Source organism: Neomonachus schauinslandi, chromosome 14 (genome assembly GCF_002201575.2).
Source record: "Neomonachus schauinslandi chromosome 14, ASM220157v2, whole genome shotgun sequence".
NCBI classification, from domain to species: Eukaryota; Metazoa; Chordata; class Mammalia; order Carnivora; family Phocidae; genus Neomonachus; species Neomonachus schauinslandi.
The window spans coordinates 7,598,675-7,626,234 of NC_058416.1; the positions used below are offsets into that span (position 1 = coordinate 7,598,675).

At 40.0% G+C, this 27,560-nt stretch overlaps 1 protein-coding gene and 1 pseudogene across 1 annotated transcript in view; one reads left to right on the forward strand and one right to left on the reverse strand.

Annotated features, from left to right (window-relative positions):
* Positions 1-11,289: 11,289 nt before the first annotated feature.
* LOC110577027 lies at positions 11,290-12,435 on the reverse strand (annotated as a pseudogene).
* Positions 12,436-19,263: 6,828 nt separating this feature from the next.
* RTTN (rotatin) overlaps positions 19,264-27,560 on the forward strand; it is a 150,799-nt gene continuing 142,502 nt past the window's right edge. The window contains exons 1-7 of the mRNA XM_021686411.1: positions 19,264-19,294; positions 19,632-19,819; positions 20,678-20,855; positions 21,629-21,718; positions 24,019-24,109; positions 25,304-25,418; positions 26,343-26,493. Of these exons, the coding sequence (XP_021542086.1) occupies positions 19,264-19,294; positions 19,632-19,819; positions 20,678-20,855; positions 21,629-21,718; positions 24,019-24,109; positions 25,304-25,418; positions 26,343-26,493 (844 nt within the window). The remainder of the gene's footprint in view (positions 19,295-19,631; positions 19,820-20,677; positions 20,856-21,628; positions 21,719-24,018; positions 24,110-25,303; positions 25,419-26,342; positions 26,494-27,560) is intronic.

A 27,560-nucleotide genomic window follows, 5' to 3' on the forward strand; every position in this document is an offset into this window, starting at 1 on the left:
GGAAATGTACGTTACTCCTTTTGGGATCGATTCTAAGGCTTCACCTGGAATAGAACACCAGTCTGTCACATGTAGAAATAAAAATTGGCCCTTGTGTCTTCAGCTCATACGTAGCTCTGATGTCAGTAAGGAATTGCCCCCGTTTTTCAGTAATAATGACACATATCAAATTATCTAGCTACATTGGACAGGGTTGTTGTGCCAGTTACCAAGTCATTGGCCCTTTGCTCCAAACCACCCTCTCTGCTAGGCTTTGTGACGGGGGGCTCGTCTCTGCAAGCCACATATCTGTTTTGCCAACTGGTTCCCTGTGGGTTCTGCTTGAGGGAGGATGCAGGGCTAGGGAGGAGAGCTTCTCCTTCCTGGGGACTTCATAGACAGGAAGCTGTGAGCAACCCCCAAGCAATATTTCCTCACTCCAGCAACCGCAGCTGATTCCTGGGACAGAAGGTGAATCCACTTTGCAGGTTTTCTAACCCTTGAAGAACTAAAATCAAAGTACCACCTTGGGGTGCCTGGCTGGCTCAGTCAATAGAGCATATGACTCTTGATCTCTGGGTCATGATTTCAAGCCCCATGTTGGGTATAGAGCTTACTTAAAAAAAAAAAAAGTACCACCTTAAGAGACACCAGCATCAGTGGCTCACAAAAGTTGGGGTTCCAGTGCCATGGAGCACCCCCTTCTCAGAGGTCTGGGATTCAATTCTGTGGGACTCTTTCTCCAAGCTTCTCTTTAGTCCCCCGAAAAGGAAGGGACCATCTGCTTCCCAAAGTCTTGTTACCTCCATGGTGGTTTAATGTTCCCTGTTTTACCTTTTCAGAGCTCCAAAGCATAGTTAATAATTCTTTATATCTAGTTATTGATCCTTTATGTTAAATTGTCTATATTAAAATAACTTGTCATTTCTGTCTCTTGACTGATACAGTTGTATCAGGAGACAAGGGATGAAAACAACCCAAATCTAACAATCAGTCAACAAACGGGGCTAGTACTTTACAAAGATTCATATTTGCTTGGAAGGTCAAATGGCTAAAATTTATAGTATTTTATGAAGAGAGAGGAATATGAAAGTACCCTAAAAATTGACTAAATCCAGTAATTTTTCTCGATCCTTATAATGTGAGTTTGCTATTTTATTTATGAAATATTTAATTCTGTAACAGAAGACAAGAGAGACAAATGGGGTATTAGTTAGGGTTTTCCAGAGAAAGAGCCAATAGGGATTGGCTCGTGCAGTTATGGAGGCCAAGAAGTCCTGCGAACTGCTATCTGCAAGCTGGAGAACCGGGAAAGTCACCGATGTAATTCAGTCTGAACCTGAAGGTCTGAGAATGAGGGGTGGAAGTCCCAGTCTGAGTCTGAAAGACCCAGAATCAGGAGCACAGGTATTGATGTCTGGAGGCAGAAGAAGATGGATGTCCTAGCTAACCAGAGACAGCAAATCCACTCTTCCTCCACCTTTTCTATGCCATTTCATTTCTATTCTGGCCCTCAAGGAATTGGATGATGCCACCTCATTGATGATGGTGAATCTTTTTTTACTGAGTCTACTGATTCAAATGCTAATCTTTTCTAGAGACAGCCTTGCAGACACATCCAGGTATAATGTTTTACCAGCTATCAGGGCATCCTTTAGCCCAGTTATGTTGACACATAAAATTAACCATCACAGACAGGATGGATGAAACCTGTAAGTGTTAAGCGAAGTTAATACATAAGCTAATAGCTTATGAGTGGTAGGTAAAACTCATAAGATGCATTAAAGACAGAAAATGAGTAAAGAAGTAGCTTGAACAACATGAGCAGAATTCACAAGATATGTTAAATATAGATGATACATTAGTAACATTCAAGACATATTACATATATCATAAATAGGATGAAACAAGCAAAAGTGTTTCTTTACGGAAAGAAAATATGAGACAGCCAAGTCATAAGGTACAGATCCTGTCACTTCTAGGTTGACAGCTAATCATCCCTAGGTTAGCTACTCATTTGGACCCATCCTGGCCCCATGGCGCTCGGGTTAAGAAATGCAGACAAAACCATGGTTGTTCAGCAGGCTAGTTGGCAAGCTACAGCTGACGTCAGAAGTACTCGCTCCTGTGTTTTCCAAAGGAGGTAGTGCATATTATTGATCCCAGGCATTTCTGGCTTAACCTCTCAACCTCAACTCTGGTACTTGTGACAGAATGAGGGGGGTGGTGGGGAGAGGGACGAAGGAAGAGACGGGGGGGGGGGGGGGGGGAGGAGGAAAGGGAGGGAGAGAGAGGGGGAGAGAGAGAGAGAGAGAGAGAGAGAAGGGAATGCAAAGATTCAAGATTCAGGGAGGATCGTCTTTCACCTCACTTGGACTCTATGCTATGTTGAACTATTCTATAGCCCCCGACAGAGTGTCTCACTGTGGGTTTTGAATTAATTATTTTTTAAGATTTTATTTATTTATTTGACACAGAGAGAGAGACAACTAGAGAGGGAACACAAGCAGGGGGAGTGGGAGATGGAGAAGCAGGCTCCTGGCTGAGCAGGGAGCCCGATGCAGGGCTCGATCCCAGGACCCTGGGATCATGACCTGAGCCAAAGGCAGATGCTTAACAACTGAACCACCCTGGCGCCCCGGGTTTTGAATTAATTAATAAACCATCTGATTCAACATCTTAATTGAGCCTCTCTGTTCAGTGAACTTTAGGATCAACCTTGTCCATTCCTGTGGAAAGGGCAGTTGGAATTTCGTGAGGGACTACATTGCATCTATAGATCAATTCGGGAGTATTGCCATCTTTTTTTTTTTTATTAAAGATTTTATTTATTTATTTGAGAGAGAGAGAATGAGAGAGAGCACATGAGAGAGGGGAGGGTCAGAGGGAGAAGCCGACTCCCTGCCGAGCAGGAAGCCCGACGTGGGACTCGATCCTGGGACTCCAGGATCATGACCTGAGCCGAAGGCAGTCGCTTAACCAACTGAGCCACCCAGGCGCCTGGGAGTATTGCCATCTTAATGATACTGAGTCTTCCAATGCATGACACAGGATGTCTTCCCATTTATTAGGTCTTAAAAAATATTTTTTCAATTGCATTTTGTAATTTCCAGTGTACAAGTCTTACATTTATTTTATTAAATTGATTCCTCAGTATTTTTTGATGCTATTATAAATAATAATTAATGGAATGTGGTACATCTATTAAAATACAATTTAGAAAGTATGGTATGTATAATAATAGAAATTATTGTTGTAAGTATGGTATAATAGCATTGGAAGATGATTTTTATTTAAGGAAAAAAATAAGAACACCAAATCATTTGCATTATAAAACTGTGACTATGTGCCCCAAATAAGCAAAGAAACCTGTATGTAGAAATCCTAAAGTAAAAGTAAAATGTAATTTTTCTCTTTTTCTACCTTTTTGTAATTTCAAACATGTCTTTAATGACAATGATTACTTTTATCATGAAAACTGAATATATAATTTTAAAAAATCCAATAACCTTGAATTATTTGGGTGGTTAAAATAGCCAGACTGGACTATTTATGATACATCCTCTTTGAGAGCTAATTACATGTTTATTCTTACAGTGCTAAAAATAAAACTGCTGCATTTGATGTCAAATTAACACAAGTTAATCGCAGATTTTTTGCAATTTCTCATGCTAAGCAGCTTGTGTAACATTCATTTATATGACGTTTAGATGTTAATCATATCTATATTCTACTTATCAGTTTTTTGTTTAAATGATTTTTTCAAAGATTTTATTCATTTATTTGGGAGACTGAGAGAGAGAGAGAGAGAGAGCATGAGTTGGGCGGGGAAGGGCAGAGGGAGAAGCAGACTCCCTGCTGAGCAGGGAGTCAGACATGGGGCTCCATCCCAGAGCCCTGGGATCAGGATCTAGATGCTCAACTGACTGAGCCACCCAGGTGCCCCTCTACTTATCAGTTTTTTTGCCATATAGATTTTAATTTCTTTTTAATTCCCCATTGCAATTTATTCATGCTATACGTTATTATAGCTAGTCCTTAGATAGCTCAATAGTCAGTATACGATTAAAAAAATTATAATTGCCCAAAACTGTATGTTTGACAGCATAGCAAAACAATTTTTATTTCTCACTGTGTAATCATTCATATTTGCTTGGAAGGTCAAATGGCTAAAATTTATAGCCATTCAAATTCTGGCTGCAGCAACTGGGTGATTGTCAGGACAGTCTAATTCTTGTGCCTCAGACTTTCTGAGGTTCATTTCATGGATATAAGAAAAAACAAACCAGCATCTCTTATATTTGCTGTCCACATTGGCTGAAAGAGGCAGATTTATAGCCGCATATAGGAAAGGGAGCTATTGCTGGACTCTTCCACATTTGTAAAACATGTCTCTCCCCATCACTGAGTGGATCCTCTGAGCTGATACTGTGGAGAGTCAAGGATATGGGAGGCTGTCTGAGCTGCTACCCTCCTTCTTCCATGAGAGCCATTTCTCCCTAGGTACGTGGAATAGGTTCTGCTGCTGACTACCGCTGCATACTAGAAAGACTGTGCCCCACAATTTAATTAGTTGGTAATTCTAATCTACTAATTTCACTAACACTTCTTTTGAGCACTGTGTCACCTGGCACAACATTTTTGAGACTTAATAGAAGAGCACACAGTTTCCAGGCAGCGTGCCTCCATTTACTGCACCGTTACGGCACCTTCATTATTCGATTTAACTATTCTATTCTCTGGTATTGGGAGGTTTTCAGCCAAACCTATTGATGTGTGCTCATTAAGACCAGTTGTCTACAAAGCACCTGCTTCCCTGAGAAAGGATCTTATTACTCACACATAACTAGTTCCCGCCAAGAAGAGGGCTTACATTTCTTTGGCTGGCTCGATGCTTTACCAGACTGCCTGTTTGGTCTTTGTAGTCATTGTGCTAAGCCCAAATTTCTTCCTTCTCCTTTTGTTCTGGGCAGATCCTGCTGCGAATCACTCTTCATCCTCCCTGGGGAAGCTGGACCGTGCTGTGCCCAGCCCTGCGGCTAGATCCTTCTGTGATATGAGTACAATGGTTCTAGTTCCTGTCACCTTCTCGGGGGAGTCATTTAAACCCAAGGACATCCAAAAAGTTACAGTCAGCACCTGCCCCCCAGGCCCCCCCCCCCCCAGGGCTTTCAGCAGATACCGTACCCTTCCTCTGCTTCTATTCTGGTTGCCCTTGTCCCTCCCTCGGCAAAGGACTCCCACTGGAATCAGTGAAGGCGGGACCAGCAGAAGCAACTGTGCTATACAGTTCAGAGGACAGCGAGTTCCAAGCAGCCCTCCCTTAAAAATGGAAACACTGTCAAGGGGGAAGTCACCTGAAACTCAAAATCCGCTGTGAAAAGGGGAAGCAGGACCTACCGTAACTATCTCTGGGACCTTGGGCTTGAAGCCATGTTTCTCCTAGTGTCAGCTTCCTCATCCGAGAAAGGTGAGCGTGGACTGGATCCATTTCTTTAGTTTCTGTGGGTTGAGAGAACGCTTTGGGATCCAATGAAAGCCACGGACTTTCTCCTTAGAATAGTACACCTGTGAGAATTAAAAAAAAAATTATGAGAAAGCTCGGGATGGACTGGCACCCTGGAGACCCATGGCCACTGGGTCAAAATAAAACACAAAGAAGCCAACAAATGAAACCACGAACACGATCTCTAAATTCATTTCGAAATCTTATATTCTGCAATTCCAACCTCCCCATCCGGGTTCCTGGCATGACTTGGATGTCCTCTGCCCTGATCTGGCCATTTCTTCTCACTTTTCAAACTTATCTCTCTTTTTTTAGATTTATGTTTTAAATTATGGCAAAATATGCATTAAATAAAGTTTACCAAGTTAATGATTTTTAAGTGTATAGCTCGGTGGCATAAAGCACATTCACACTGTTGTCCAATCATCACACTACCCAGCTCCAGAACTTTCCATTTTCCCAAATTGAAACTCCTGGTAACCCATTTCATGGTATCAGTTAAATTTTAATGGATATTTGGATCATTGATTAATAAATTAATTTCTTCCAAAAAATTACACTATGACACAACATTGAAACCCAAAGGCAAAAATTTCTTAGAAGATGATTCTAGGACAGGCAGTATAATGAAAAACAGGATGAACTGCTAAATCTGCCAAGTGTTAATAGAAATCTCCCAGCAAGTTTTAAGATACTCGGGAATAAATGACAGTGAAGGCACTTAAAGCCAAAAAATTTGGAGACAAATGTTTAGATGGTCTTACAATCTTCCGCTTTAGCAGAACATAATGTGAGATTCTATCTTTGGATACATTTATCAGAAAGCAAGTGAGAAGGAAAACATTCCCTGTCTTTTGAGATAAAACATGTACTAGAACAGCTGCTCGGACTCTGAAATGGAAGGTACATGTTGAGGTCCTACACATCTGGATTGCCCGCTGATAGCTTGACCTTTAGTGAGAGAGAAATAAATTTCCATCTTTCTTAAGCCACAGATGGTTTGGACCCCATTAAAGTAGCTGAGCCAGTATCCTAACCAATAGAGAGCTACTTTACACCACATGAAAGATAAAGTTCTCCGTGAACTAGGAGCCCAAATGGAAAAGGTTAAGCCGTAGCGCTAACAAAAGAAGGAAAGGAAAATGTCTCTGGAACTTGAGGGAGAGAAAGGGCTTTAAGATTTTTATTTATTTATTTGGGTGGGGGCAGAGGGAGAGGGAGAGAGAAAGAATCTCAAGCAGACTCCTTGCTAAGTGCGGAGCCCAACGCAGGGCTCGATCTCATGACCCTGAGATCATGACCTGAGCTGAAACCAAGAGTCGGATGCTTAACTGACTGAGCCACCCAGGCGCCCCGAGAGAAAAGGATTTAAATAAAATACTGAAAAATATGATCCGTGAAAGAAAAAAATGAGAGATTTGACTTAACAAAAATTAAGTAAGGATTTCTGCTGAATGAAGGACACCATAGAGAAAGTGACAGATTAGGAGGTAAGGAGAAACTTTTCATACGGAGAAGTAGAACATGGGTCAGGATCTAGAATATACAAGGAACTCTAGTGAGTCAACCAGAAAAAAGGGAACTTCATTTTCTGTATGCTGCTGTAATGACCACAGACCTGATGGCCTGAAACAACAAAAATTCGTTATTTTACAGTTTTGCAGGCCCGAAGTCTGACAAGGGTCTCCCTGGACTAAAATCAAGGTGTCTGCAGGGTTGTGTCCTCTCTGCAGATTCTAGAGGAAAACTCGTTTCTTGCCTTTTCTGGCTTCTGGAGCTGGCAGCATTGCTCCGCCCCTTCCTCTGTCTTCAAAGCCAGTCACAGCAAGTTACTGTCACATGCCTCACTGTGACCTCCTTCTCTTTTTTTTTACCTTGTGATTACACTGAGCTCACTCAGAAAATCTAGGATACTCTCGCTATTTTATTATTTTTTAAAGATTTCACTTATTTATTTATTTAACAGAGAGAGAGAGAGAGAGAGCAGGTTCACAAGCAGGGGAAGTGGCAGAGGGATAGGGAGAAGCAGACTCCCCGCCGAGCAGGGAGCCCGATGTGGGACTTGATCCCAGGACCCTGGGATCATGACCTAAGCCGAAGGCAGACACTTAACCGACTGAGCCACCCAGGTGCCCCAATCTCACTATTTTAAACTCGGCTGATTAGCAACCTTAATTCCATCGGCAACCTTAATTCTCCTTTGCCATGAAAGTAAGAGAATCATAGGTTCCAGGGATTAGGCTGTGGACATCTTTGGAGAGCTCTTAGCCTGCCTACTAGGTACACATCAGAACAAAACACGAAGGATATGAATTCCCTGAGGGGGAAACACTTATGATGAACAAATTATGGTCAGAAACTACGAGTACAATGATCTTAAGCGTCACCTGGGAAAATACATTCATTTTTCAATCAGAATGTTTATTAAGCAGATAACATGGGCCAAATTCCCATTGAAAAGAAAAGATGGAGAAGTCTTCAGTGGTCAGCCAAAGGTCCCTTTGAGACCCAGTCTGTCCTAGACCATCTCAGGTGTTCTAAAATACTACCAGTAAAGAATGTATTGATTGTAGAGACCTGATATATGATAAGATGTTCGTTAGAATTCCAAGGCTTTTGTCTTTGTTTCAGAGTCAAAATGACAGTGTTTAATCTATCTGATTGCTGTGCAAGGTTATCTTTAAAATTAGGAGGGCTCAAAGCACTTTTTTAAAGAAATTACCAGTGTTAGCCATGTCCTGCCTTTTTGCCTTACCTGATATCCTACTTTCCCTTAGAGATACCTAACTTAATTGAGCCAGCACTGAAAAAATCTGCAGTATCAAAATGCATTCTGCAGAAGTGACTAGAATCAGTATTTTATTTACAGATCCAAGACACATTCAGCACAGCTGTACCACTGGCCAAGGCAGGGCTGAAAGTAAGGTTCATTTTCGGAACTTCAATTAAATAGATTACATTCAGAGGGGCACAAATGGAGGCCATTATCATTAAAGTTGAGTTGAGAGAGGTTGCAAACGTGGGCACCACCTGGAGATCACAAGAAAATATGTCTTTGTGCTAGATCTCTAAAGAGTTGGCTTTTATGTTTTCTCCCTGGAAGTAACGCTTGCCCAGAATCATATATCTGACCGTAATAACAAGGTTATATGACTTTACATATTGAAAATATATCTAAACATATGACAATATTACTTTGAACTTCCATTGCACTCTTCACCCAAGGACTTCTCCATCATTAGCTAATTAAATCTCACAGTGTGGAAGGGAAGTATATACTTACCTCATTTTACCAAAGGGAACGTTTTTGAGTGGTTAAATGACAGAGTGAACAGTTACCCCAATGGGAAGGTAGTAGGGGGGTGGGGGTGGAAACATTTTGCTGAATAATGTAGATATCTGGGAATGGAGCTCAAAGGTTCACATAAGGGCCATTCATCTTATCTGTCACTTTAGAAGGCTGAATCTAAACGTCACCAGATACATGGAAAATACTGCTCTCACAAATTCTCAGGAAAGGACACCGTAATTCTCCTTACCAAACTATCTTGGCGTCTTTACAAATTAAGTTCTTTATAAAATAAATAAAGCACTGTTTGTAAAAGCAAAACACTAGAAACAACACAAACATCCTTTGATAAAGAGGATGGCAAAATAAATTGTGGTACATTCAAGCATGAAATATTGAATACTATGCAAGCATTAAAAAGAGCAAAACTGGGGTACCTGGGTGCCTCACTCGGTTAAGCGTCTGATTTTGGTTCAGGACTTGATCCCAGAGTCCCAGGATTGAGCCCACATCTGGCTCCCTGCTCAGTGAGGAGTCTGCCCCACCCCCACCTTTTCCCCTCCCCCTCCACTGCCCCATCCCCACTCGTGCTCTCTCTCTAGTGCACACGCGCGCTCTCTCTCTCTCAAATAAATACATTTAAAAAAAATCTTTAAAAAAATAAATAAAAAGAGCAGAATTAACAGAGGTCTATCTATTGGCCCAATGACAATGATGTAATGTTAAACAAAGAAGGTAAGTTACTTAGCAATTTTATAAAAACATGTGAAAATAGAAACTACTAATTTTATTAAATATAAAATAAATTCGGGTGCCTGGGTGGCTCAGTTGGTTAAGCGACTGCCTTCGGCTCAGGTCATGATCCTGGAGTCCCGGGATCGAGTCCCGCATCGGGCTCCCTGCTCGGCAGGGAGTCTGCTTCTCCCTCTGACCTTCCTCCTTCTCATGCTCTCTGTCTCTCATTCTCTCTCTCTCAAATAAATAAATAAAATCTTTAAAAAATAAATAAAGACAGACAAAAAAATTATTAAAAATAAATAAATTCTTTTCAACTTAATGTCTTATTGTTTTTCTTTTTTTAACACCTTACTGAAATATAATTCCTGTGCCATGTAATTCATAAATTTAAGGTGTACATTTCAATGGTTTTTAATATACTTACAGATATGGGCAACTGTCACCACAGGTAATTTTAGACATTTTCATCATCTCAATGAGAAATCCCTCACCTCTTAGCTATTACTGCTCTGTTCTCCCAACGACCACCAAATCTAAGTAAACACTAAATCATTTTGCTTCTGTAGATGTGCCTGTTCTGGATATTTCATATACATGAGATCATGTAGTAGGTGGTCTTCTGTGTCTGGCTTCTTTCACTTGGCATAATGTTTTCAAGGTTCATCCATGTTATAAGGTGTATCAGTACTTCTTACCTTTTTTTAGCTACATAATGTTTCATTGTATAGATATGATTTATCCATTCCACACACCCATGTCTATCCTCTCATGAATTATGGACATTTAGGTTACTTCTACCTTTCAGCTCTTATGAAGGAGGCTGCTATGAACATTCACGTACAAGTTGTGGGTACGTATTTTCATCTTGGGGGCATGTACCTAGAAGAATTGCAGGGTCACATAGTAACTCTATGTTTACCTTTTTGAGGAACTTTGACTATTTCAGTCCTTTGGGGCATATATCCAGGAGCAGAATTGCTAGGTCATATGTTAATTCTATGTTTTTGTTTTTGTTTTTTTTAAAGATTTTATTTATTTATTTGAGAAAGAGAGAATGAGAGACAGAGAGCATGAGAGGGAGGAGGGTCAGAGGGAGAAGCAGACTCCCTGCCGAGCAGGGAGCCCGATGCAGGACTCGATCCCGGGACTCCAGGATCATGACCTGAGCAGAAGGCAGTTGCTTAACCAACTGAGCCACCCAGGCGCCCCTGTTAATTCTATGTTTAATTTTTTGAGGAACTGACAGACTGTTTTCCACAGTGGCTGCACCATTTTATACCCCCAGCAGCAGAGTGTGAGGGTTCCAATTTCCCCACACCCTGGCCAACAATGTTATTTCCTATTTTTGATTATAGCCAACCTGGAGAGAGTGAAAAGGTATCTCATTTTGGTTTTTTGACTTGCATTTCCTTGATAACTAATGATGTTCCAGACCTTATCATGTGTTTTTGTTTTTGTTTTGGGGGGGGGTATGGAAAGAGTATGTTGCAGTTAAGAACAAAATATAAAACTTTCTTGGCAAAAGAAAGAAAAAAGTTCTTTTGATCTCCTTGAGTGCAGCACACACAAAAAGTGACGGTTCCCCTAGGCTCCCTCAGGAATGGAGGAATAAGCAGAGGGCAGGAGTGCAGAGATTTCTTTTTCCATGCCCAGGCCTGTGAAAAATGATGACCAAGTGTTAGTCCTGAGCAGGCCCATGGATGGTGTGTATTCCTGGTTAGCCCTCTGGAGTCTGGGAGCATCAGCATCTCCAATAATTTATTTGTATAGGCATACGTCAGAGATACTGTGGGTTCAGGTCCTGGGAGAAGGCACAGGGGGTGTCCTGGGAGACGTGAGCTCCTTGTATAGTGGCAGGCATAGGCATGTAAGTGTCATTGCTGCTGAGGAAGAGGTGGCCCACCTGCTGGGTAAGGGGTCCCATCATGGAGGCAGGCTGGAGAGAAATGGCGTGATCCATCTCTGGTGGCAGAACTGAAGCTGAAGGCTGCATGAGGTATGATTGGTGGTGCATCTAGGATGGGTTAGATGCTTGCAGAGGAGATGTCTGAGTCACTCTCTGATCCAAAGACATGGGATCAGAGAAATGGAAGACATGGGGAGAGTGCAGACAGAGCAAGCATCCTGCCGGGGGTGATGTTATAAGGAGCTGGGGAAAACCCATTCTGAAGAGCTGTGGTAGGGTCATAGGTCAAGGCTATACCACCCATATCTGCATTCCTTGGCCAGGCCCATCCATTTTGCACAGATTTTCCTTGGTTCTGTCATTTCTTTGGACCACCATCAGCAAATTTCCAAAGCAAGGTATTAGGTCGAGCTGGTACTCCAGCAGATGCCTTAATATATTTTCCATTAAAGTGGGTGATGATGGCTTCACACTTCTCTGTGGACTCCATTCTTGCAAAGCCAAACCTCTGCTGGTCCCACTGGTGTCTCGGAGGATTTGAGTGGAGATAACCTGGCCAAAGGGCTTCAGCATCCCCTCCGGTTCTTGCTTAACTATTGCTAGTGGAAGCTTTGATAGGTATGAATTTGTGGGGTCCTGCTCCTGTTGCTTTGTCATCTGTGCCTGTATGCCACTGGCTTTCAGTGCTGTGACAGCTTTCTGTGCTGCTGAAGGACTGTCAAAGTCCACAAAGCTACAGCCTTTGCATTTGTTTGTGCTCTTGTCCAGTATGACCTTGGTGGAGACTGGTACAATTTGACAAGGTTCTGGTCAGTAAGTGCCTGATTGCAACCCCTGGATATAGAGGTTGGTTTTGTTCAGCTGGTCATTTCCATTGCTCCCACTGCTGCTGCTAGGGGTACTGTTGCTTGGACTAGTTGATGCCATCTGCTGAGGCAAGGACACATACAGTTTCTTGTTGTTTTTGTTATAGCCAAAAGTTGAAATCCCAGGCCTGGAAACCACTGAGAGCAGCATTTTCTCTTGAATGTAAGGTGGCTGAGCCTTTTCATGTGTTTATTGGCCATTTAGATATCTTCTTTGAAGAACTGTCTATTCAGATTTTTTGCCCATTTTTAAATTGGGTTGTCTTTTTATTGCTGAGTTGTAAAGATTTTTGTTGTTGTTGTTTTAACATATTTTGGATAAAAGATATTTATTAGATATATGGTTTGCAAATGTTTTCTCCTACTCCTGGCTTCACTTTTCACTTTCTTGATAGTAACCTTAGAAGCACAAAATTTTAAATTGTGATGATGTCCAATTTGCCTTTTTAAATTTTTGTTTGTGCTTTTGCTGCCATGTCTAAGAAACCACTGCCTAATTTACACTTATGAATATTTATGCCTATTTTTTTCCCAAGAATTTTATAGTTTTAAGTGCTTGCATTTAGGACCTTGATCCATTTTAAGTTCATTTTGTAGATGGTGTGAGATATGGATCCAAACTGATTCTTTTGCATGTGGATATCCAGTTGTCCCATTTGTCGAAAAAAATATTCTTCCCTTGTTGAATTGTTGTGGCACATTTGTTGATAATCACTCACAAATGTGAATGATTATTTCTGGACTTTCAATTGTATTCCATTGGTGAGTGTATACGTCTGTCCTTATGTCAGTACCATGCACTCTTGAATACTGTAGTTTTGTAATAAGTTTTGAAATTGGGAAGAAGTCCTTCAATTTTGTTCTTTTTTGAGATTGTTTTGGCCAGTCTGATTCCCTTAATTTCCACATGAATATAAGCCAGTAGTATCCATATTGTTTCCATATGGATAAGCTTGTTAATTTTATGAGGAAGGTAGCTGGATATTTGAAAAGAGATTGCTCTAAATCTGTAGTGCAATTTGGGGAGTACTGTCATTTTAACAATACAAAATCTTCCAATCAATGACAAGGATGTCTTTCTATTTATTTAGGTCTTTTAAAATGTCTTTCAATGGGGCTCCTAAATGGCTTAGTTGGTTAAGCATCTGCCTTCGGCTCAGCTCATGATCCCAGGATCCTGGGATTGAGTTCTGCATTGAGTTCCCTGCTCAGTGGGAAGCCTGCTTCTCCCTCTCCCACTCCCCCTGCTTGTGTTCCCTCTCTCGCTGTGTCTCCCTCTGTCAAATAAATAAATAAAATCTTTAAAAATAAAAAATAAAGATTTTATTTATTTATTTGACAGAGAGAAAGACAGCAAAAGAGGGAACACAAGTAGGGAGAGTGGGAGAGGGAGAAGCAGGCTTCCCACTGAGAGGGGAGCCCGATGCGGGGCTCGATCCCAGGACCCTGGGATCACGACCTTAGCTGAAGGCAGACGCTTAATGACTGAGCCACCCAGGCACCCCATAAATAAAATCTTTAAAAAAATGTCTTTCAATGATATTTTGTAGTTTTCCATGTAGATGTCTTATATTTATGTTAAATTTATTCCCAATTATTTTATTCTTTTTAATGTTATTGTAAATGTAAAATTTTTTAAATTTAATTTTTGGATTGTTTATTTCTTGTGTAGAGAAATGGAATTTGATTTTGTATATTGATTTTGTATTTTGTAACCTTGCTAAAGTCTTTCCTTTGGTCTAATAGTTTCCTTGTGGATTCCTTAGAATTTTCTACATGTAAGGTCATGTCAACTGCAAATAGAAATAGATTTACTTTTCCTTACTAATCTGGAATGTCTTTTATTTCTTTTTCTTGCCAATTACTCTCAGTAATACTTCCAGTACAATGTTGAACAGCAATGGTGATAGCAGATATCCTTGTCTGCTTCTCCACATCTATAATTAAGACCCCTATTTATTAAATTGTGCAAAGAAAGCAGAGTTCAAATCCGTGTTGTTTTGTTATTTGAAGTGGAACATGAATATATCTTGTTTCAATTCTTCCACTTTAAAATGGCATAAAGTATTTATTACCTTTCTATTTTGGTATTGGAAAAATGAATTAGAATTGATGATCCCCTTAAAAATTAAATATTATGTAAATTCATAGGACAAAATTATGGAGCATGATTAGGACAATTAGTAAGTAGGGGATGAAACCTTTAGCCAAAATCATTTTACCTTCTTAAAAATCAGAATTATTGGGGTGCCTGGGTGGCTCAGCTGGTTAAGCAACTGACTCTTGATCTCAGCTCAGGTGTTGATCTCAGGGTCGTGAGTTCAAGCCCCACATTGGGATTCATGATGGGTGTGGCACCTACTTAAAAAAAAAAACAAATAAAGATCAGAATTATTAATGAATCATGATCTTTTTTAAAAAATTTTTTTAAGATTTATTTATTTTGAGAGAGAGACAGAGAGTATGAGCATGGGGCGGGGAGAGGGGCAGAGGGAGAGAGAGAATCTCAAGCGGACTCCCTGCTGAGAGGGAGCCCGAGCGCAGAGCTCAACATGGGGCTCAATCCACCACCCTAAGATAATGACCCCAGCTGAAATCAAGAGTTTGACGCCCAACTGACCAAGCCACCCAGGCACCCTGAATCATGATCTTTATTCTTGAGTAAGGCAGGCTGGGGTCCAGGTGACTTTCTGGAACACACACAGAATGTTTGCCTACCCTGGGGGACCATGAATAACTTGAATAACCATGAATAACCCACATCTATTGGTTAGAATCTTTTTGTTTATGAATCCTGTTTGTTTGCTCTTTTTTTTTTTAAATTTTTAAGATTTTATTTATTTGCGAGAGAGAGAATGAGAGACAGAGAGTATGAGAGGGAGGAGGGTCAGAGGGAGAAGCAGACTCCCTGCTGAGCAGGGAGCCCGATGTGGGACTCGATCCCAGGACTCCAGGATCATGACCTGAGCCGAAGGCAGTCGCCCAACCAACTGAGCCACCCAGGCGCCCTGTTTGCTCTTTTTGTATGTTGTCTTGATAAATAAATTAATATCTTAATTCATGTAAAGGTGGCTTGTAGAAGGATTTCTCCCTTTGGGCCAATAATTTCTTTCCTCTGAAAAATGAGGAAAAGAAGGTTAGAAAACTCCCTTTCTCCTGGAAATTGTGCCTGGGTTTGGCTGCATCAATAGCTGGAAGGTCTTGAGCACCTCTGCCTTTGAGGTCTCCCACAATGAGCAGAAAGATTGCTTCTTGGGGCACCTGGGTGGCTCAGTCGTTAAGCATCTGCCTTCAGCTCAGGTCATGATCCCAGAGTCCTGGGATCAAGCCCCGCATTGGGTTCTCTTCTTGGCAGGAAGCCTGCTTCTCCCTCTCCCACTTCCCCTGCTTGTGTTCCCTCTCTCACGTTCTCTCTCTGTCAAATAAATAAAAAAGAAAAAAAAAGAAAGACTGCTTCTTGGGCCAGGTTCCTCTGAGCTCTCTCTGCTGATCGGAGCTACCTTGTGGTTATACTTGGAGGTAGTACTGACATACGATATAATATTGCATTTACTCCCTAGAGAGACAATTATTTCAGTCCATTCAGGCTACTATAACAAAATACCATAGACTGGATGGGGATGGCTTATAAACAACAGAAATTTATTTCTCACAGCTCTAGAGGCTGGAAATCCCAAGATCAAAGTGCTAACAAATTCAGCGTCTGGTGGGGACCAGCTTCCTGGTTCATAGATAGCTCTTTTTTCTGTGTCTTCACATAACAGAGAGGGGAGGGACCTATTTGGAACATCTTTTAGAAAAGCACGAGTCCCATTCATGAGGCTTCACCTTCATGACCTAGTAACTTCTCAAAAGTCCCACCTCCTAATACCATCACAATGGGGATTATATTTTAACATATGAATTTTGGGGAGGGGGGACACCAAACATTCAATGTGGCAAAGAGGCATCCTCAAGTTTGACAGCCACTAAAATAGCTATTATTTGTAGCTACTACCTATTATGGAGGTCTTGGGGTAAGTGCTTTCCTTGATTTATCTCCTTTGGTCCTCACACATGTCCTATCAGTGCATGCTATCTTTAACCGCAATTTCTACTTGTAGAAGCTGGATTAGGGGTTATAGAGGCATCAGGGTTTTTCCCCCTTCCCAATATTCTTTCCCCCCATTTTCTGTTCATCCCACCCCTTTCCTTAGTGGAAGTCTTCTGCCCAACTACTTCTAACTCCAGTACGATTATAATACCCTGCCCTGCACTTCAGGGTGTAAGTAAGTAACTTAGGATCAGGCAATCTCATAATGGCTAATCCTGATGGGGTTTCCCATCATGGATTTTATATCTGGATGTTGGGAGAAAGAAATGTTCTTCTTTCTTCTTGGGTCACTATATGGGAAGATGGAAGTCTGAACCATACTTCTCTCTTGCCCTATATATTTTGGGAGAATCCTGCCCGTTATACAAAAGAATGGGACAAACATACTGAGGGAAGCAAGACTAAGATGTTGAGAAAAAGAATATTAATATTTGTTGAGTCTCTGAGGCCCGATCTTTTTTAGAGCGAGATAATAAATCTCATTTTTGCTTACTCCTTTGAGTGAAATTTTTGTCATCTGCAACCAAGAAAGTTAATTAACTTACCCATAATTATGCAATTAAGAAGGTTGCAAAGCTGGTTTTAAACCTGTCTGGCTCCAAGGTTTGTAGTCTATGTAATAGTTTGCTTAGTTTATATGACTATGAGCCAGAGATTTTAAGTTAGTTAAGTAACAGAAATAAAGGGTAGGAAATGCATATGATCCCAACTGACAGACCTACCCAAGTATTAGAATTCATGTTCAAATTATGAGGAAGGGCAAAATTGCACGACTTTTCCAGGAAAAAAAAAATAAAGCATTTCTTTTTCTCCTGGAATAAAATCACCACAGATAGTAGTATGAGTTCTTAGGAGAGTCACTGAATATTTCCTGTGACTTTTGATATAAATATCTTCATCTAAGCCAAAGGATCCAGTATAGCAGACTGAGGCAATGCCAGCGATTTGTGGGTGTGACTGAAAGGTCGAAGGATGGTTGAAAATGAAGCAGAGTTCAACAATTAGAATTTGACCTGTGGTCCTGGAGCCACATGTTTTTCTCCATAATGTTGCATGGTTTGTGATAAGCAGATCCCAACATATAAGGTCTCTACTCTTCATTCCGTTCCCGATCCATACATACACTGCTACCTGAATGACTATCAAATATTTACCATCAGGTAAAATTCAACATGTTTTTATTATAAGTTAGCATTTAAAGAAATATAACAAAAACTATTGTAAGTACAAGTAGAAAATTACAAATATACATACATACAGTTCTCCATACATCCACACAGATATCTATTGCCCATTTTTTTTCAAGTACTTGGGCATCATTTAAAAAACCTACATTGAAGTTCAAAATGATTAAAAGCCCCAGTTGCTGACTGGGATGTAGTAACAGAAAATTAATAACTAAGGGATATGCAGGACAGACTTGATGATTAAAAACCTCCTCCTAAATAGATCTTGGGTGAAATTGAAAGTATCAAAATAGCAGTTTCAGAATGCTTGAGAGTTCTAACCACAGTTAGAACATTATAAATCTAAATTCATGATATATGGTTAAAGCTTTTCTTAGATGTGGTTTCATGGAATTCTCTATAACTAAATAAGAAGGAATGAAGACAAACAACAAAACCTTTAGCTCAAGAAGTGAGAAAAGGAACTGTAAAACAAACCTAAGGAAGGAACGAGAAAGTTACGGATAATAAATAAAAGTACAGTAAATACATTGGAGTATGACTATTCTTTTTAGCAGAATTAATAAGTTGAAGATTGATTCTTTAAGGAAGAATTGGCAAATCAATACTTAGTCTAATAGAAAAATGATACACAATTGCTTTGAATGTAATAAGCAGGACTTAATGATTTTTTTCTAATTATGAAAACAATATATGCTCAACAATAACAATAAAAATTAGAAAATAAAAGCAACATAAAACCATTTTTGATGGATGGCTACTAGACATACTGTGGTTGGTCATTTCGCAGTGTATACAAATATCAAATCATGCCGTACACCTGAAACTGATATAATGTTATATGCCCATCATATCTCATTAAAAAAGGAGACCATTTCATTTTTTTTCTTCTGTTTGTTCAGTGCAAAAGCCAACTATGGGGGCATTCAGATATCAATTCATACCCTTACCCTGCCCCCCAATTTTTTTTTGTTTCTACAGCCCCCTTTTTTCTCTTCTGTTCTCTTATTTCCTTCCCGACCCCCTTTCCTTTTGTGACTTGCCTGTTTGTAGCGAACTTCAGTATCCGAGGACACTGCTTGCCTTTGCAGGTACATTTTACAGTTAAAGTGATTTTAGTAACGAACGGGGATGGGGCGGTTGTGGATGTGCGGGAATCCAAACCCAACCTAACTCTGCATTGTAAATTGTAAAGTTCTGGGAGCCGAGAATTCAGATGGGCCGGGCCAGAGCGACTTTGCAGGGCCAGGTTCGGCTTTGCCGGGACTTCTGCAGCCCGCGCGGGAATCCGCGCCGGAGCCCGCGCTGGGATCCCGGAACCTCAGGAAGGTGGGTGCAGTGGCGAGACCGGAATTCCGGGAGGGAAGCACAAATGGGCGAAGACCACAACTCCCGACGTGCTCCGCGGCCGGGGCGGGTTCTACTCCCTGCTCGTCTCCTCATTCTTTCCCGTTCTTACGACAAAGACTACTGTCTAGGAACTGCGTAGTAGTAATTACAGAGAGACTGTAAGCTTCTGTGGAGTCGCGGGGGGGCCTGCAGCAGCTCATGGGGTGCCTCCTGTTCGTCTGGTGGTTCTCTGCTACATTGCGGAACTCAACAGCCCGACCGGCCGGGTTTCCATGGGGACACTAATTGTACACGGACGCTGTGGCGCGGCAGTTTAATTCTCCGGCGGCGGCTGATTGAGCGGGACGAAATGGTCTTGACGGGGCTCATCAGGAAACTCGGTAACAGGCTGAGTTGCCCCTCGCTGCAGTCACCCTTCTGTCGTGGCCGCTTGCTAAGAATGGCCGTGTAACGTTTTCGAGGCAGGTCCACCCCGAGACGGCTCCCGCTGATCCTGGCCTCGCCGGGGCAGCCGCCGGGAACCCATCTCGGACTTGGTGTAAACTGAGCAGTTCGCGTCCCGAATGCAGCAGAGGCCCGCCTGTGAAAAAATTTGCTTTATTTCTCTCTTCACCCTGCCCTCGTCCCCGCGTAAATAGCTGAGTGGTAGGGTAAATTCAGGGGGGGGGGGCGTCTCTCTGGAGTTGGGCAGCAGCTCAGTGTGCTGTACTTTGACAGGTCATCAGCTGGCCGAGATCAGGGAACGCGCTCTCAAGAATATTCTCTGCAAGGTTGAGCACAACTTAGTCTGTTGCGATGATCTAGTTCGGGAGAGGCTACTTTTTCTCCATTTGCTGGAATGGTTCAATTTCCCGTCTGTTCCAATGAAAGAAGAGGTTCTCAGCCTTTTGAACAGATTGGTTAAGGTAGGATCATTTTGAAATAAAATCAGAAGAGCGCGTGTTTCGTAGTCATTTAATTGTAGCATTTTTTTGAAAGTTAAATAATTACAACTTTTTTTCTAACCAACGAGAGATGTTGAATTTTAATTCCTCAGGGTATATAACGCTCCGCTTCCTTTTATCTTATTTGTAATGTTGAACCTCACATTACTGTGCTCTCTGAAATAACAGAACTTCTGAGTTTTGGTGTGTTCTGATTTTTTTGGAATCATCTTTGGAAGTTGATATTTGTCATTCTGTTTTTCTTTTTGTTCTGTTATTTGCGTATTAATAATTAGATGTGTCTGTATGAAAGAGAACATGTTTAAAGTTAATGGTACAGACCATGATTAATAAATACCTCAAGTATGTGAAATTGCGTTTTCTGTATCTGTTTTTCAGATTTATGTTCCTCAACCTGTTTTGAGAGTAGTTGTCAGGGTTAAATGTCAAGAGTGCTAATGTAACCTTTCAAAACTAAGTCACTGTGTGGTCATAGGGGATTATTACTTTGGCATTCTTTGGCGGGGATAGGGTGAGAGTCTGTGGGGAGAGGTAATCCATTTTATAAGTAGGAATAGGAGTTTATAGTGTGCATTTCTAGTGCTTAATGTCTGGGCTTTTCTGTCATAAGTGTTATCACGTGGTTTATGTATGTCTCTATAGATCTATGTCGTATACATGGAAGTTCTTTACTTTTACATGTATCAATGCAAGATTTATTTTTTAAAAATGGAATATCTAGAATACTAAAAATAATTTCATGTTTTTGTTGCTGTAAGACAAAGTGTAGAAATTTTGATATATATGGTTATTCTCAAGACTCTCCTCTTCTTATTTCAGTATTCCCCAGCAGTCCAGCATTTGGTTGATCTTGGTGCAGTCGAATTCTTATCTAAACTTCGTTCTAATGTGGAGCCGAATCTGCAGGCTGAAATTGATGGCATTCTGGATGGACTTTTTATTCTTCCTTCAGAAGATGCTGCGCTATATTCTGCATCTTACCAAACCAAACAAACTGGTAACTCTTTGGAATCAATGTGACGCATTCTGTTAAAATAGAAATATATTGGTTCTAGTGCTTAATTCTAAGGAAAGGGACCTTAGGTAAAAAAAAAAAAAAAAGATCATTTTCTCGCATTAAGTTACGTGAGCTTGACCTTTTCCCCGCCTTCCACAGTTATTCAGAGGAGGATACATTTGTATTCGTTGCTTTTTTGGTCAAGGGGCCTAAAAGATGCCAGAGATTTTCTTTTTTGAGACTACTTTACAGATTACTTCTACAATAATAACAAATTTTCAACAATAGCAATAATAACAATATTGTGTTCCCATTCTTATTGCAACTGAACTGCTGAATTTGTAATCACATGTGACAGAGAGTTGTCAAAGATACTGAAAGATAGTGCTTGATTCCCGAAGGTTGAAGTGGTCAGGAACTACATAACTGGAGTAAGAGAGAGGAGGAGATGGGCTAAGAAGCAGAGATGGGCCCTTGAATAAATACTTTATAACAGATTCTTTATGTACATTATGGATGTTTTTATTACAACAAATAGTTGTATTTGCTGAATCTTAAAAGGGAGGGGACCCCCCCCATTAAAAACTTGCTCAGCATTTACATTTTTTTCCTCTATAAGGAGACTCTTCAGGTAAAAAAAAAAAACTACTGTTATTTTTCTAGTTTTTAAAATGATTGTAAAACTTAAGAGAAACATTAATATTTGAAAAGAGTAAATTTCACTTTTAGCAAATAAAGAACCAGTAATATAGTAATATATATTTTCTTCTCAGAATTGCCACAACAACGTGAAATCTTAATAGGATATTTTCCTCAAGACAAAAGTAATTTCCAGCAGATGGAAGTGTCTCCACGACCAATGGGTGTGTATATATATAGAGAGAGAGAGAGAGAGTAGATGCTGTTGACTTGGTAAATCAGAAATCAATGTACTTTTCTTCGTTGGTGTAGACATATTGTGGTCCAACTTGAATGTTTCAGCACTGAACTGAATGTTTCAGTTTCCTCAAATTAGTTTAGGATGTAGAGTCTAAATGATAGCATTTTATGTTATTCTAACTGCATTCGAGCAACTCTGGGGTGGGTGGTGCCGGTGGCAGTAGTCCTCAGGGCCTGCTGAACACAGATTTGTCAGGAACGGTGCCATGCACTATATATATGTCATGGTATTTACTCTCCAGCTCACTAAGTGGTACTGTTCATCCAGTTACTCAAGCCAAAGACTCAGGATCATTTGGGTTTCTTCATTTATCTTTATCCCAGCATCCAGCTGATTGAAGAGTTCTGATTTAGAGCCTCTCTCTCTCCCCGGAATCTCTTCCAGGTTTTTTCATGTCTGGCTGTGTCTCTGCTCACATGTTACCTCCTCAGAGAGAACTTCCTGAGGACTCTAGCTAGTGATCACTTTCTGTCTATGTCTAGTTTTCTTCCTAACATACATCATAATCTGAAATTACGTATTTACCTCTTTTTGTCTCCCTGTTTATAAGCTTAATAATAGCTGTGAATACTGCTTTATCCCCAGTGAGCAAAACAATGCCAAAAACTTATTAGGCCCTCTGTGTATTCTTTGAATGAATGAATGAATGAATCTTCACTGGCGTTCCAGTGAAATTGATATTGTTACTATCTCCATTTTACCGATGAAGGCACTGAGGCTTAGAAGGATAAAACCTTTATTCTGGATGATGCAGTTAGGGAATAATTAAGTAAACATGTACCTAACAGTTTATTGCCTGCACAGTTGCAATGAAAAGGTTGTGTCCAAGGATATAACTGCTTATGTCAAGTATTCAGTTTAATTCCATTTGGAAGCCCTCCATTATTAAAATGCTTCCTTAGAAACTCTCTGGTTGAATAACAGCCTAAGAAAGAACTGAAAACTTGTTTAGACCTTTTCTTTCTGAAAAAGTTTTGTTACGCTTGTTAGGGAGCCTCCGTTTTTGAGATGGTAGTTTCTTTGTGTTTATGATTAAGAGGCTTCATTGAGTGACAGTGAGAGACATCTGAAGGGAGAGAGTATGTCCAGGGCTGGGAAGGTGGAAAACATTAGGGACCATTGAGATGGTAACATTTTGTTATGTGAGTTGCAGTTTGTGGATTGACAATATGGCTTATTTTGGACACATCTTTTTGAGTGCGGTATAAGTGTGTCCTACCCACCTTTTACTTTTCTGTTAGAAAGTAAATCCTGCTTGGGTCTTAGCACTCTTTTTTTTTTTTTTTTTTTTAAGATTTTATTTATTTATTTGACAGAGAGAGACAGCGAGAGAGGGAGCACAAGCAGGGGGAGTGGAAGAGGGAGAAGCAGGCTTCCTGCTGAGCAGAGAGCCCGATGCGGGGCTCGATTCCAGGACCCTGGGATCATGACCTGAGCCCAAGGCAGCCGCTTAACCGACTGAGCCACCCAGGCGCCCCGGGTCTTAGCACTTTTGAAAGAAACAACTGTGCTATATTGGGAATTTAATAATGCTGTTATCTATATTCAACGATTTCATGCTCTTTTCAAAGCATTTGGCAGAAAGAATATTTGCCACTTGGAAGGGTTTATGTAGATACTAGATACTGTTTCTGAGCATTGCCACCTTAACTTGTACAATATGAGATCTGTTAAAAAATAATTGGAATGGGGTAGCTTAAAACTGTTGTTTCTCAGATTTCTTTTAATCTTGAGTGCTGATATTTGATCTTCAACCTTATGGTCTTCAAGTCATCTTCAAAGAAGTTTAAACATCTAACACCATTTAGGATATTTGAACATGACTAATTAAATATAGTATATGATTATGTTTATGTCATTTTTAATTTCTACAATTAAAGATCTCCAAATGCCAGTTCCTTTTATGTTAAATTTAAGCTCTGTGTTCTGGTTAGCAGCAGGGTAAAATAGAAAATGTAATGGAAGCTCTAAATGTCATTCAATATTAGTTTGTATTTAATGCCCTTCTAATAATAATATATGGTTCTGTGTAAATTATGAAAACAGAGCTCTGTTGTTTATCTTGTTAGGGAACAAATTTGCAGCTGACCTTGTTTGGTATATTTTAAGTTACTGTAAGATATAACTTTGAGGACTTGTTTTTAAGGGTGAAGCCTTACTCTTAATATTGTGAGTCTGTCAACATTGCCTTTGATCCCTTAAATTTTGCTGTTCCATTAACAGTAAATCAGACTGTGAAGTGTTTGAAGTTTTCTACATTTCCTTGGCTACCTCTGACTACAACGGATAGACATGTTCTCTCCTCTAATGAAAGGTACGGTACCTGATGTGTGTCAGGTATTTTGGTTCATTTATAGCCATTAAATCTGGTTGCTATTACTGCACATTTTCACCAGGAAAAAAGATACTAAGTGGCTGTGAAAGGTAGTAATGGGAATATATGAATGATTTTCAGTTTCAAAAAACAAGGCAGAAAATTGCTATTTGCCATTATCTGGCTACACATCAAGGTTTTGTTTTGTTTTTGTGGTTGGACTCTTGTATACTTCTTGGTGGCATGAGTCATCTCTTATTGACCAGATTCTCTGATTGGCCATTGCTTATGCCCTTAGTTAATAAAAATGGAAAAAATTAAACATAAATGCAGTCTTTTTTAGTGGATAGTATATTCAGTTGACAATATAAAGACCCAACTTGCTAGAGTTAGGACTAGATAAACAGCTGGATGCTGTTAAATGCTTTTTGATGCTGGCACTTCAATGGCATCAGTAAATTCTCTTGGAACAACATATTGAAGAGGTAGAGTCTGCGTGGGAAAGGGGTAGGGGTAGTTTTGATGTCAGCTCTGAGTCAGGCCTCAGGGAGGAGATATGATTTCTAGTACACACCTCTGGTTGGTGGGTGGTGGACTGGAGCTGGGGTGAGAGAGGGGCTATGGATTCTTGGGGTGGGACGTAAACAGTTGCTGAATCCCTAGGAGGGCATATATTGTCTGAGAAGGTGAGGGGTGTCCTCTGTTTGGGATAAGAGGAGAATCCCAGCTTGATTCACTAGACCAGGGAAGAGCAGTAAGGAATTTAATTTCTAGAATTTAACTCTGTATTTGCTATTAAATGTTCTGTCTTCCTAATTCATTTAGCAGATTTCATTGCATTCTGTGCCCTTTGACTTCATTGGTTTCATCTTGTAGCATTGTGATAGTCTTGGCATACATTGGTGGATACTGTGTACTGCCTGCTCTTGAAGAGGGTCTAGTGGGGGATAGAAAGTCAACATGCATTTGCCTTAGTACCAAATGTTGGCATATGGAGGAAGGACCTACCCCAAAGTTTTTGATTAGGGAAAAGATCTAGGAAGGCTTCCCAGGGGAAGTGAAATCTCAGCTGAGACCCGAGGACTGTTGATAGAGTCATTATGCCACTAGGTTACTTACAATCCCTTATAGATGAACTCTGTTTAAAAATAAATAATGCTATTTATATTTATGTATGTATGTATTTTTTGGTAGCTCTTTAAGAAGTAGTAACCACACTTTAATTTGGAACACCTGTGAACTATTGAAGGATGTAATCATGCAAGATTTTCCTGCTGAAATTTTCCTTCAAAGGCCAAAAATTGTTCAGGTATGTATCCTCTGTGATTGTTTTAGATTTGAAATAGAGAACGTTTTATAGTGAAACAAATTTTGCAAAGTAGGAGTCCTTCAGAAGGAATTTACCATATTTAAAAAAATGAAGTATTTGGTTCCTGAAACCACTTCTGTCTTACTTCTTTGGATAGTGGTAGTTCTTCAGATAGGAGGTAGTCTCATTTGACACATACAGGTCCAGTTTGGCCACCTTGAATTTACCTTTTATGAGTCACCTAAAGAGGAGAATAGACTTTGGAAATTGAGGCTGGGCAGCAGTAACCCTTCTTAACAGTGAGAATAGCATCGCTTTTTGAGTATTTAGGATGTGTAAGGCACAGTGCTAGATGCTGTGGAAATAGGTGGTAGTGAGCAGTTTAGATGGATTCTTTGCAATCTGGTCTATTAGTTTATATAGTAGAGCTTGGGATCCCAGGTCTGGGATCGTGGCATATCCACAGCCTCAATCACCAATCCTGGGGCTGGAATGGATGCCTCTGAATGGCAGCTGTTAATACATACTGTTGCAGTTGTCCAAAGATAGCAGAGGAAAAGCTGTTAGTTGCCAAAAGGTGGCAAAATGATTTAGCTGTTTGAGATGCCAAAGGCTTGCTGTGATTTTTAAGAAGTACTGTGTAACTTAATGTTCTGAATGGGGAATAATTCATGTGTTCTCTCAGAATAGGTACTCAGCCATCAGATTTTAGATACAACAAACACTGACTAGTCTATTTAAATTTTATTTTCTTGTTTTATCCCGTCTTCTTGCATTATGCTAAGTCATTTTTGCCTATTTCTTGTTTCTTGGTTTTACAAATATCTTTCAAGTTATTTTATTTCCTTCGGTTATTCATTTGACCTCACTGAAACTCCACATCCACCTTCCCTGGATCATTTTCATTGCTCTTCGTTATTTCAGAGCCTTTTATCTCTGTTGAAACTGGCCTTTGGAGGAGACGGAAAACATCGCCTGGCTTTACAGTCAGTGTCTTGCTTGCAGCAGCTGTGCACATCCTTAAGAAACAGACTTAACTTTCACCGAGATCCGGGTTTTTTCTCTAGTAAACAAGGTATTTATGTTTATTTATTCATTAGTCACTGGTGGTATTTACAGATTCTTCTGAGTATTCCCTGTTACACTTACTGTATAAATTTTCGCAACATAAACTCCTCATTCCTAAATGTAATTAAATGATTATCTTTGAAAACCAAGTATGTGAATGACAGAACCACTCCTGATCCCGTCCTCTTTTTATTTATTTATTTGTTATGTTATGTTAATGCCCATACATTACATCATTAGTTTTTGATGTAGTGTTCCATGATTCATTGTTTGGGTATAACACACAGTGCTCCATTCAGTCCATCCTCTTTTTTTTGATAAGAGCCATTTGCAAGATGTCTTTCTTTTCTCTTATGCATACAGTGTTGGTGGAAGCTAGGGACCAGAATTCTGAGTTCAGCTATTCACGTGGGACCATGGGCATTTTATGAAGTTACTTGTATTAATAGATTGTTTGGTTTGAAAAATAATAATTTGTATTTTTTTAATAAATATATTTTTTTAAATTTTTGGTCTATTTATTTATTTATTTATTTTAAAATAATCTCTGCACCCAACATGGGGCTTGAACTCATGACCCAAGATCAAGAGTTGCATGCTCTACTGACTGAGCCAGCCAGGTGTCCCCGATTTGTATTTTATGAAAACTATTTTTATGCAACTTGTGATGTAGTTATTTATTATATGATAGCAGTGCCAGACTTTTAAGGGAAAAAGCACCACCTAATGGCCAAATAGAGGACTAGACTGGCTTTGTCAAAACAGTATTTACAACCTAGGAATTCTGTGCACTTACGCATTGAAAGTTGAATATCAAATTACAGTGATTTGTCATCATGCTTCACAGTTAATCCCTATTCTGTTCAGAGTTTCACTGATCCTATACTACTTGAATACTTATGCTGTACATTAACTTTATTACAGATCTCAGAGGGTATAGGGTTCCTCATTAACATTCTTGAGCTAGAGCATTTTGCAAATGACTGAAAACAGAGAGCTGTAGGTACCCCATATTTCACCAGAATAAGAGTTACAATGTTGATAAAAATAGTATCTTTGAAGATTTATTCATGT